This window comes from Octopus bimaculoides, chromosome 3, assembly GCF_001194135.2.
Source record: "Octopus bimaculoides isolate UCB-OBI-ISO-001 chromosome 3, ASM119413v2, whole genome shotgun sequence".
In the NCBI taxonomy this organism is placed as follows: domain Eukaryota; kingdom Metazoa; phylum Mollusca; class Cephalopoda; order Octopoda; family Octopodidae; genus Octopus; species Octopus bimaculoides.
In genome coordinates, this window is record NC_068983.1 from 99,577,569 (window position 1) to 99,590,669 (window position 13,101).

Genomic DNA, 13,101 nt, shown 5'->3' on the forward strand with positions numbered 1-13,101 from the left:
ATATATACATACATATATACATACATATATATATATATACATACATATATATATATATACATACATATATACATACATATATACATACATATATACATACATATATACATACATATATATATATATATATATATATACATATATACATGTATATATATACACATACATACATATATATATATACATACATATATATACATATATACACACACACATATATATATATATATAAACACACATATACACACAGAGATATTTCACATATATACATGCATACATTTAACATGCCTTTTGACTAATTTATAAACATACTAATTGTACATCTTAAATAGAATGCCCAGTGTGTGTGTGTGTGTGTCCGTGTGCATGTGCATATATATATATATATGCATATCTTTCCTGACTATGTATAAATGAAAAACAAGTATGAGTTAACATATAATAGCAGATAGTTTTTGATTTATACACGAAAGGGTGAATATAAATATAAGTGTGAAAATATAAGGGAATGGAGTGACTGCATTTATTTATCAGTGTGTGTTTGTGTGTGTATATGTATTTGATTATCCAGTTGAAATTATAAATAAATGTGCATATGTAAACATGGAAGTGGATGTGTAAATGTGTGTCTAAATGTATGCGTAAATGCATCAGTTTGTATGTAAGTATTGTTACTACATTAATGAACGATTAAGAGAAATATCTGACTTTAAATTACATTACTATTTTAACAAGAAAACCGGTTTTCATGTTAAAGAGAAGCAAGGCAGGTGAGAGAAAGAAGACAGGTATCTGTCAGCGTTGACCATTTCCAAATACGGCAACAGTAATATGCTGATGACTGTAGTTGTATCATATTTTCTTCACAGTTAAAATATGTCCTGTATCACAATGAGTTTACTGGCTGAAAGTAAGAAAGTTAGCATTGCTGTGTTCATTCCTCCTTGTTCTCAAGAGAAATCTCATTCAGAACACACAAATCAAATATATTGCTAGTGGACTCTTGAAAAATGTAGTACAACTTTTTATATTTTGGATGTGTCTTGGAAAATCCATAGAACTCATCTATAAAATAGAAAGAAAAATGAATAATAGAAATAATAATATTGATAGGTCTTATTAATAAAAAAAAAATGTTGTTAAGCTGAATGTTGAAATAAGAAGAAAGTGGATCTTAATATGTGTGCAAGCATGTGTTCAAGTGCATGAATATATCATTTAATCCATGCTAGCATAGAAAACTCAAGTAAAATGAGTAAACATGTATGTGTATTCATTTAATGTTTATATATTATATAAATATTATCTATATTGCACTGAATTCAATGTACTATGAATATTACATTAACAAATTCATAAAAATATATGCTAAGAGATGTATGTTGTATTCAAGGGGAATTAGTAGACAATATTTGTTTGACAATGCACTAACTGTATAATTCATTATCAATAACCACTAGGCCTCAAGGTGGTGAGCTGGCCAAATTATTAGCACGCCAGGTAAAATGCTTAGTGGCATTTCATCCATCTTTACATTCTGAGTTCAAATTCTGTCACAGTCAACTTTGCCTTTCATCCTTTTGGGGTCAATAAAATAAGGACTAGCTGAAGACTAGGGTCAATGTAATTGACTTACCCTATCTCCTAAACTTGCTGGCTTTGTGCCAAAATTTGAAACAAATATTCACCAAGCCTTATTTTATATCAAAAGCAACACAGCATTTTCATATGGTCTTAAGACTTGTAGAAAACGAGTAAAAATCGTCACATTGTATGTTCAGGTCAATTCAGTTTTGTTTTATCCAAAAACAGAGCTAATAACTAATGCATGGGATATGAATTTTTTAAAATAATTATACATAAAAAGAAATAATGGCTAATTTGGTCCTACGAACAGAATTTAAAACCTTGTGACAGGTATAATGTAATCACAAATTAAATATCCCAACTTTATAACTGAATAGTTATCATTGGAAGAACATTCAAATTCATAACACTGGTTCCGTCAATTCACATAATTTATTATCTAAATACAAACAGTTTATATAGTTTTAATGGTTTTAGATGCAATAGTGAGTATTTATATCTAACTAGAGCAGGAAGAAATCTTTGTAGTATTTGCACTAGAAAGCAAACCTGTATCAGTACATCTGTATGAGTAGTATCTAACTTTCCACTAATGATACTTATTATTAAGTCAGAGATTGAGAAATTATTACCATTATTTCAAGAAATTCAAGACAAAAGATGAATGGAGAAATATATATGAAAAAAAAAGTACTGATTTATCAAAGTTGTTAAAAGATTGATCAACTGGATATATTTATATAAATCATTTATAAAGGTGAGCATATAGCTAATTGTTATTTACTTTCTTTTAAATTCAGTCTAGATAATATTAGATGGTAATGTAAACTTAACATTTAGTCTTGGAGGAGATAATTTACAGCAATTCAAATATTTCACTTATGGTATGGGTAGATTTTCTTTTAAGTGAACAAGGACATCAATTTTGTTTAGCCTAAGGATGAAAAAGGCAAAGCCTACATAATTTTGATCTTTATTTCTGGAATCTAACACCTTAACCTGTCAACTCCTTTTCTTTTCTTTTACTTTTTATTTTCTTAAGTCCTATGACCAGTTACCTGGTCTCCAAGAAGTATTAGTGACCGAGGCCATGACTGGTCAATTGCTAGGTTCAAGGCCAACAAGTTTTAGGGGAGGGGAAAGGTTGACAACATCAACCCCAGTATTTAACTGATACTTTATTTTATTGACCTTTAATGGATTAAATGCAAAGGTGACCTCAACAGGATTTGAACTCAGAACATAAAATGTCAAAAGAAATGTCACAAGGCATTTTGTCTGACACACCAACAATTCTTCCAAGTCGCCGGCTTTGTCAACTCCTACAGAACTGTAATAAAAGTGCTAGCAATGCGAGAATATTTTGCGTACATACAAAAGAAAATACAAGTAACTAAAATTTAAAATTTACCAAAAGTAATTTTCAGATCATTATCAGAATCTATATCTTGAAAAATCTGTTGACATTCACTATCAGACATTTCAAATATGTGTACCATAACAGATTTAAAACCTTGACTTCTGATAAATCCTTCATGTCCATATTCAAATGCCTGGAAAATAAACAATAACCATTATTATTATCACTATCCTCATTACCATTGTAGTAACTATCTCTATATGCAGTTTTAATGGTTTTAGATGCAATAGTGAATATTTGTATCAAACTGGACCAAGAAAAGTTTTTTGTAGTATTTGCACATGGATTGGACAATTCTTCATTGGAATAGTTTCTTCATTTATGGAATAGTTTCTATAGCTGAATACACTTTCTAACAACAACCACTTGGTAGAGTGTAATGGACACATTTTATTATGGCTCCAGCACTAAAGAGGTTATGTCTTAACAAAACTAAAGGGCATGCACACAAACACACATTCTTCAACCAGATTAGAAAATAGCTGCGCTCAATATGCAGAAAAGAAGTTCACAAAAATTCCATATGGTGTACTCAATGTCATGTCCGTAAAGTTCATCATCATCAATTCACCACAGGGAAAGATCACCATCATCAATTCACTGCAAGGAAAGTTCATTGTCTTCAATTCACCATTTTTTTTTTTTTGCAATAAAATAGTTTTTAACTATTAATGGTGAGATACTATGGATATATTTTCTTGGTGAACTTCCTTCATAATGAATTGATGGTGGTGAACTCTCCTGCAATGAATTGATGGTAGTGAACTTATCTGTAATCACTCAATATAAACAAAAAACTGCATGAGAAGTATAGTTGACAGCTTTGATTACTTAGGTGGTCATATTAGCGGAGGGAGCAGATGCTCTAAAAAGTTTAGATGTATGTATTGGTATGCACTGGAAGAAATAGCTAGGTTTCTCTAGCATCTTGCGTAGTTCAAACTACACAAGTTAATGTGTGATAAACAAAATAAGAATTTTGAAAGATGTTTCTATAAAACTAGTTTTTAAACATCAAATGGCTATGGCGGTCCACCAAAATAAGATAGTAATCAAAGGGGTCCGTAAGTAAAAAATGGTTGGGAATCCCTGCTCTAAAAGAATAACTGCTAGAGTAAGAACAGTTTGAAAACAGTCAGGGATATACTATCTCAGCTGGCAATAAAAGGCTTATCCTTCAGATTAAAGGGCAGATTGTATGATGCTTGTGTATGAAGTGTGATGCTATATGGTAATGAGATAAGGGTCTTGAATGCAGAGGATTTGTAAAGACTAAAAAGAAATGAAGTGAGCATACTTCTAATGGATGTATTATGTTAATGTGCATATAGTACAAAGTACAAACGATCTGAGAAAAAAACTGGATATTAGAAGAATCAAATATAGTGTGTAAGAGAGAAAACTATACTTGTATAGGTCTGTGATGCAAATGAAGAATGATAGCAGAATAAGGAAGTGCTAAGATGAGAAAGGTAAAGTGGTGAAAAATGGATCTGAAGGTGTTGTATTTCACAAAGATCACAAAGGATTATAGCAACCGGCATCAAGCTACATGTGAAAGCATGGAGAAATGTATGTAATGATGAAAGCTGGGATATATTATATATGTCTGCATCTGGGCCTTTCATCCATTTTATACTTGCTAGGTCTCTATCTGCTACCCATCTTATTTGACACTCTCTCATCCATTGTTTCTACTATTATCTGTACCATGTCACTCATGTATTGAAAGAAAATATAAGTTCTCTCCATACTCAGTTCCACTACTACCCTTTGTATTTTTATACTTTTCCTTACCTCCCATCATAATGCCTGGGAAATGAAGAACTACATCAAAACTGTTGGTATCAGATACGCTCCACCCAGTACTGCTAGCCATCACCCCTATTTTTATTGACAACCATCACTCTCTTACTATTGCCATTTCAACTGTTCATGCTCTCTCTTATCAGTTAACATTACCCATTATATTGCTAACCACAACTAAAAGTAAAATGTATGAGTGAGATGTCATTCTCAACCCGTCTAGAAGGGAGTAACTCCAGATAAGAACTGGTCGGATCTGTGGCAATCTATCCAACCCATGCCAGCAGGGAAAGAGACATAAAATGATGAAAGTAATGGTGATGCAGGATCATGTTACTAAACCAAGAGAAGCAAGATTTAGTGGCAAGAACCATAAGTTCTGATGCATACATAAGTGAAATGGAAATAACAAAAAGAAATAGATGATAAACAATTTAGGAGGTTAATCTTTCATATAAGCTACAACCCAACAACAGAAAATAACTTTTTAAAATGCATAATCTATGAAATAAAACATAGCCTAATAAAAACTACATACATTTAAGAAAACATCACAAGTACTTTTCTTCAACAGCATAAAACTTTTAAGTTAATAATTGAACTTATTAGTAATTATATTAATTTAGATTATTTTATTCTTTAATATGTTTCAGTCATTTGACTGCAGCCATGCTGGAGCACCACCTTTAGTCAAGCAAATCGACCCCAGGACTTATTTTTTTGTAAGCCTAGTACTTATTCTATCAGTCTCTTTTGCCAAACTGCTAAGCTACGGGGATGTAAACACACCAGCATTGGTTGTCAAGCAATGTTGCTGGGACAAACACAGACACACAAACATATACATATAGGCTTCTTTCAGTCTTGGTCTACTAAAACCATTCACAAGTTTTTGGTTAGCCTGAGACTATAGTAGAAGACACTTGCCCAAGGTGCCACGCAGTGGGACTGAACCCAGAACAATGTGATTGGTAAGCAAGCTACTTACCACACAGCCACTCCTGTGTGTGCAAATCTTAAATTCCAAAAATATTTAAATACAATAGATAGATAAAAAAATTTCTTACTTGAAAGGCCATTTTCAATACCTCTTCAATAGTAGCAGGACCAGAAACCAAACACAGATCTACTACATAATCTCTTAAATCAATGTGGCCAGTCTGTTCCTGAATATAAATAATGATATTAGTTAAATAATTAAGAGCAAGGTCAAATCAATATAAAACAAAACATTAATAATTATTCTCAGAATTGGAATTATATTTCAATTGCTTATAACTTTAGCTAAGAAGAATTCTATAGACAGGTTAATTAAAACTAATAAAAATGAAGATAGTAAGAACTATAACAATTCCACTAGAACACAAAAAAAATTTAATTTAAATGGAATTTTGCACTTAAGTACACTTATAGAAAGTTAATTAATTTTCAATATGATAAAAAGATACATACAAAATCATAAATTTTAAACAACTGCTGCAAGCTGTCATTTTGTGATATATTTAAGTATTCAGAAAATTCTCTATACGTTATCTTTTCTTGTGGTTCAGAAGAAACTTTTCGACGAATTCTGAGTAGAACTTCATTCATGGCTTCTGTGTTAAAGCTTAAAATAATAAAAATCACATTAGTCAGAAATAATAGAATTGTATAATAAGCAAGTGAAAACAGAAATAGCATTTGACAAATATATGACCCTTTCAGAATAGAGTTTTTCACTCTCTATTTTGATTGTCTAACTCACCAGTGGTAAGATTTTCTAATATCATTGCAACAGTCATTTAATCTCAACAATCGTCAGGTAAATTTTCATCAATTCAAATACATCATTTATAACAACAAATTCTCTTCATCAAACCAAGGACAAACCAAAAAATGGTAGGTCACACCTGCCATTCTCACATTTCTTAAAATTTACTTAAGACTTATTCTTTACTTCAAAAGATACTTATTAAAGGAATAAGGATTTCTTGAAGCTTAAAAGACCTAGCACCAGCCATTCCATGCTTGTTTATATGTATCTGTGTTAGGTGCACCAGCCTAAGACTTAATAAATTCAGTAAGACTGGTTAAGGATGTAAATATGGCATAATCATCTGATGCTTACCCAAGCTTTTTATGAAGCTTAAAAATTTCAACAATTCTTTTAACAATAGGAATTTTCACTTTTGCAGCCCATAATACCAGCCGACAATCATCATAGGTGTGGTCTGTTACAGTACAATTCAAACATCTGTAGAAAAAAAAAAAGGACAAGACATTAAATATAACAGGTTCTCACAGTAAAATGCTAAAGAATTTACTGAAATGGACCCATGAAGAAAGTTTTTTTCTATACTAGTAAATAACTGGAGGCAACTGCATAATTGTTTTTTTTTTTTAAATTCCATTGGTCTAATTATACTCAAGCCACAAGTTACCTGCTAACTGGAGACAAAACTTTATCATAATTATAAATATTCATTTTCAAAAGTTTATTAAACCATTAGTAACTTCTACCATGTGTATTTTGAATATTACAATTCACCCAAATCATCTACAATTTACTTCTGGACAAACTATTTTTATTTTTAAATGTATAATTCTAAAAATAATTTTCATTGATACTTTATTTCAACTCCAAAAAGATAAAAGACAAAGTTGACATTGGCTGGACTTGAACTCAGAGGGTAAAGAGTTAAAAGAAATGCTACAAAGTATTTTGTCCAATGTGCTAACAATTCTGCCAGTTCCACATCTTCTAGAATTATATATATATTATTTATATCTTATTAATATAATCCTTATAGAGAGATACTTTGCTGCTTCAATGTAATCCAGAAACTGATAAATATTTTATTACTAAGTTATTAGATGCAAGAGTTCTAAATTTTTAGAATAACTCAATTACAATTGTCATCTCCATTGTTTCTTTAAGACCAAACTTTCTAAAATTTTATTTAATTTCCCTACCTTAGATCATTTTTGGTTATACTTCAGTACTGACTATTACTTATACCCAACATAGATTTTTCAATACTTATGATTACAGTTCACAAAAATTAGTTATCAATGAAAGTAACTTGTTGCTTAGAATTTATATTACTTATTTCCCATTGACTGATATTGTTCATATTGAGAAAATTGGATCTTGTCCCTATTTATCTATATTGTGTTTTAATTAATTCAGTTTATTGTAATTGATGAAATGCAAGTACAGCAGCAATTTTATACATTAGTCTAACAATTCCTTTGAATAGATGAAACTCATCAGTATCTTAAAACACTTTATTTACAACTGACTGTACCTATTTTATGTCAAGTTTGAAGATTTTTGACAGTGTCAATTTCTGAACATAATTAACAGGATCACTTTTAACCCATCTGGAGTTAAATAAATTAATTGAGTTTGTTTTACAAACTCAAATAAGTCATTGAAAATTTCAAACATAACTTTAAGGTTATCATACTTTGATCCCTTTTAGTATGTGAAAGATGTCTTTTTATCTTTCAAGATTTAAGATTCTGATTTAATTTTATTTATCACAAGTGTTAATTTGGTAGGGTTACTTTTAGTATCATATTTCAACTGAAAAGATATTGGCATTTATGACGCTTTTTTTGCTAACACAAAATATCCTATTAGATTTTTAAAAACATTCATAACTCACTTGGCCATTTGTAGGCGAACATTTTCAGAAAATAACTTTGGATCTTTTAATTCTTGTTCATTTGGTATATGTACAGGTAGAAACTGGAACATACAATGAAAGAGCTTTTAAGTAAATACTTAAACTTTTTTTTCTTCTATTTATATTCTGATTCCTGTTTCTTGTAAGTATGCCTGGCATTTTGCCACCATCTCTCTCCGGCTGTCTCCCACTCTCCCCCCAGGTTGGGTAACCATGTATCTCCTTTACAGCAGCACACCTGTTTCTGTCTCCATTTTTCTCTCTCTCCCTCTTTCTCTGGCCGGGTAACCACGTACCTCCCCTAGAGTAAGACACCTGTTTCTATCTCTCTGTCTCACTATAACCTTTCATCATCTGACATAAGATCCCCTTCTCCAATGCTCCCTCCTCTCTCAAAGGATTTTGCAAGTTACTTGGAGACCCTGCCAATGCTGGTGCCACTTGAGAAGTATCCAGTCCACACCGTAAAGTGGTTGGCATTTGGAAGGGCATCTAGCTGTAAAAACCATACCAAACTGATCTCGCCTGTGCTTGTGTACATACAAAGTTCACTCTGCTGGGTGGTGGGTGTTAGGATGGGCATCCAGCTGTAAAAACTTTGCAAAAACAGATACAGAAATCTGGTGCAGGCTCCTGCCTGGCCAGCTCCTGTCAAAATGTCCAACCCATGCCAGCATGGAAGGCAAGCATTACACAATGATGATGATGATTAATATAATGTTTAAACAAGATTACATAAGATGAGAATCAGTAAGAAAGTTAGCTACAATCCTACAGAGCATAGTTAAAGCATTTTACACCAGAGTAATTTTGTTCTGAAACAAAATTAGGGGAAAAATTACTGTTAAATCTCTAAAATATCTCTAACATCACATATAATAGCAAAAGATTTATAATACCTTAGCTCTGTCATCATGATAAAACACAGACTAAAAGGCTAGAAACAATGAAATTTGATAACATAATTTCCACATATGTTAATAGTTCCCTTAATATCAGTTGGTTTAGGTGAATCTGACAGATATCACAACAAAGTTGAGCAGTCAATCCCTTTATTCTGACAGGGAACTATAATGAAACTTGGAGGGGAAACATCCCTGCAAAATGTTATCTAATAGCTGCAGTCAGTCAAGACTAAATATGCTTATGATATGGATACAGCCAAGTAAACATTAAGGAGTGCCCAAAGGCTTAGTACACTATGTAAGCAAGTTTCAGCCTCTGCTGGGACAATGTTATAAATTTTATCCCAAAGTTCTCCACTGTGTGAAATCGACTATATCAAATTAGACATTCTCTGTACAGTTTATTTTAGTAATCCTAGATATGAAGCTACTCACTGCTTTGAGGTAGTTTAGATTTTGCATGTTTTTTCTTCTTTTTTTTTCTTTTTGTAGGAGGTAATCTAGCCCAGCTGATGAATTTAACAATAAAAATAGTCTTACAAGTATTATAATGTATATAAGTGTTTTGTGAGAGCCTTAATCAGTTGAGCAGAACAGTAAATTTTTAATGGGGTTGTAGTTCTGTGTTGCTAATACATCTAAGTGTTTGCAAATAACTGGACCTGTAATTCTCAGAGTCATATAAGTTGGAACAAACTATAACTGTGAATTCTGACTATCATTTTTAAGCAGTACATAATAATTTGAATATTTTATTTTTGCTGTGCAGGAAGCAATGGAAGTCTGTGCAGTTAGTAAAAGTAATACTGGATGGATATGTAATTGTGATATGTATTGGAAATTAGGAGGCCTCAAGTGGCTGGAATAGTCAATGTTGGTCCTTGTATATTGCTTATAAACTGACATAACATATTGTAATGATGAGAAATATATTGTAAATATACTTCTGTATATGTGTGTGTATACAGAAACAGAAAAATATCAGCAATAAGTTAAAAAAAACTACAATAAAAATGTTAAATGTTAATACAGTACATCTCAAATATAAACTCACCTCTATTTCAACATTATTATGAAACTGGCACAGTGTATACCATAATACTTTAAATCTGAAATTAAACACAAAAGCATCTTTAATAGAACAACAATAGTTACAGTGATATGGCAGTAACTTGTGGACCAATTCAGTCTGCGACCTAATTCTGATTCCTGTTGAGAATCATTTTACTTATATTTCAAATGCTGAGAGGAAAATTATGATTTTCTTGTTATACTCTCTTTATAAATGTAGTGCATCAGCATTATCTAAGAATTCTTATCTTTTGTGTTTTACTTGTTTCAGTCATTAAGACTAGCCATGCTGGGGCACCACCTTCAAGAATTTTTAGCTGAATGTATCGAACCCAGTACTTATTTTTAAAGCCTAATATTTATTCTATCAGCCCTTTTGCTGAACTGCTAAGTTATGGGAGTGTAAACACACCAACCCCAGTTGTCAAGTGGTGGTAGTGGTGGGGGACAGACACAAATACACACATTTTATATATACATATATAATACACACACACACTCATATGACAGGCTTCTTTAAGTTTCCATCTACTAAATCACTCACAAGGCTTTGGTCAGCCTGAGGCTATAGTAGAAGACACTTATTCAAAGTATCATGCAGTAGGACTGAACCTGGAACCATGTGGTTGGGAAGCAAACTTCTTACCACACAGCTACGTCTATCATCACTTGGATTTCTCAATTCAAAATATTGTCTTTTTTAATGTTATCAAGTTTGCTGGACAAAAATAACAGGGTGGTTATAAAATTCAGCTAGCAAATATATAAACGAATATGTGTGTGTGTGTGTGTGTGCGTGCGCGCGCGCGGACGCATGCATGCCAGTGTAAACTTATGGGTATAAAAAGTCAGTGAAAGTGCAGTAATCCTCTAAGGGATGTAACTGAGGTGAAATCTAGAAGTTGATAAACATATCGATGAAATGTATACCAGACTATGTATATTATTGACAAAAACCACCATAAAAAAAACACATGTCCAATCAATAAGGTTATATATGTCTCAATTCACTCATTCTTGTCATCATTTAAGAATTGTTTTTACAAACTGGAATATTTGGATGATCTATTCCATTACAGCATCACATCACACGCTTATCATGGTTCTTTACCATCTAACATACATACACAACAACAGACTTATTTCCATTGTTGTGTGTATCATGTTTTGAGAGATGAGACTGGGGATACGCTTTCAGAACAAGAATAGGCTGGGCAAAGTTCAGAGATCTACCTTTCTTGGTAATAGGGGGCCTCTCCCTCAGAGTGAAAGGCAAATTGTATGATGCCTGTGTGTAGACAGCCATGCTACATGGCAGTGAAACATGGGCTATGATTGCAGAGGACATGCAAAGGTTTGGAAGAAATGAAGCTAGCATGCTTCACTAGATGTGTAATGTCAGTGTGCATGTACAACAGAGTATAAACGCCTTGGGAGAAAAAATGGGCATAAGGGGCATTAGATATGACGTGCAAGAGAGACAACTGTGCTGGTATGGTCATATGATGCATATGGACGAGGACAGCTGCAAAAAGAAGTGTCAATCCCTAACTGTGGTGGGAACCTGTGGAAGAGGTAGACCCAAGAAGACATGAGACATAGTAATGAAGCATGATCTTTGAATGTTGGGTCTCATAGAGGTGATGACGAATAATCAAGACCTTTAGTGGTTTGCTGTGCTTGATAAGATTCATCAGGCCAAGTGAAATCGTAATCGTGGATAGTGCTAGTGATACATAAAAGGTACTTGTGCCAGTAATATGTACAAGGCACCCACTTAACTCTTGGATCGGTTGGTGTTAGGAAGGGCATCCAGCTGTAAAAACCAAGCCAAGATCAGACTGGAACCTGGTACAGCTTTCTGGCTTACCAGTTCCAGTCAAACTATCTAATCTATGCCAGTATAGAAAATAGATACTAAATGAATATGATGATGATATTCTTTCTAATACCAATCACTTTACAGCATAAACAATGCATTCTATTGGGAAGTAGGGTATGTTTCTAGAGCAGGATGCCCTTCTTACCACCAACCATGAACATGGAGCAGGCACATTTTATAATATTACATGCAGTAAGGAGACAGTCTGCCAGAACTAAAGTGTCCTCTTTACTCCGTATCACTTTTTATTCAGTGCTACTGCTACTCTAGCTTGCTGAATCCCCAGTGCTGCTATATCAAACCAGTGAGATCTGGATGCAGTTTGTGACACCAGCACAAGGGAGGATGTATATTAGAACTAAACATCCCTTCTACCTTGTATCTGTTTTTTCAAAATTACTATCCTCAAAGACAAGCTGCTTTTTACTGTGGTTTACAGTGTTGATAGAATTATGTATGTAGAATGTACTGTTGTGATCTGGTTACAATTTCTTTCTTTTTTTTTTTCTTTTGTAAATAGAATGCAGGTAAACCTGTATAGTTTAAGAAGTTTTCTTCCCAAATGTAGGTTCCAGGTTCAGTCCCAATGCAAGGCATCTTGGACAAGTGTCTCCTACCATAGACTTACACCAGCCAAAGCCTTATGTGGGTATTTGGCAGACAGAAAACTGAAAGAAACCTAATATATACACACAATATATACATACACACACACACACACACGTTTATTTTTCCAAGAGAGTTAGAGATTGTGAATCC

At 32.8% G+C, this 13,101-nt stretch overlaps 1 protein-coding gene across 2 annotated transcripts in view; it reads right to left on the minus strand.

The window, feature by feature from the left end:
* Nucleotides 1-431: 431 nt before the first annotated feature.
* The window catches only part of LOC106881720 (lysophosphatidylcholine acyltransferase 1), a 95,729-nt gene continuing 83,059 nt past the window's right edge, over nucleotides 432-13,101 (minus strand). For both annotated transcript variants that reach the window (XM_052966351.1, XM_052966352.1), the window contains exons 7-13: nucleotides 10,444-10,498; nucleotides 8,464-8,546; nucleotides 6,921-7,046; nucleotides 6,266-6,419; nucleotides 5,881-5,979; nucleotides 2,999-3,140; nucleotides 432-1,065 (exon numbers count right to left, since the gene is read on the minus strand). In XM_052966351.1, the coding sequence (XP_052822311.1) occupies nucleotides 935-1,065; nucleotides 2,999-3,140; nucleotides 5,881-5,979; nucleotides 6,266-6,419; nucleotides 6,921-7,046; nucleotides 8,464-8,546; nucleotides 10,444-10,498 (790 nt within the window). In that variant the 3' untranslated portion in view covers nucleotides 432-934. The remainder of the gene's footprint in view (nucleotides 1,066-2,998; nucleotides 3,141-5,880; nucleotides 5,980-6,265; nucleotides 6,420-6,920; nucleotides 7,047-8,463; nucleotides 8,547-10,443; nucleotides 10,499-13,101) is intronic.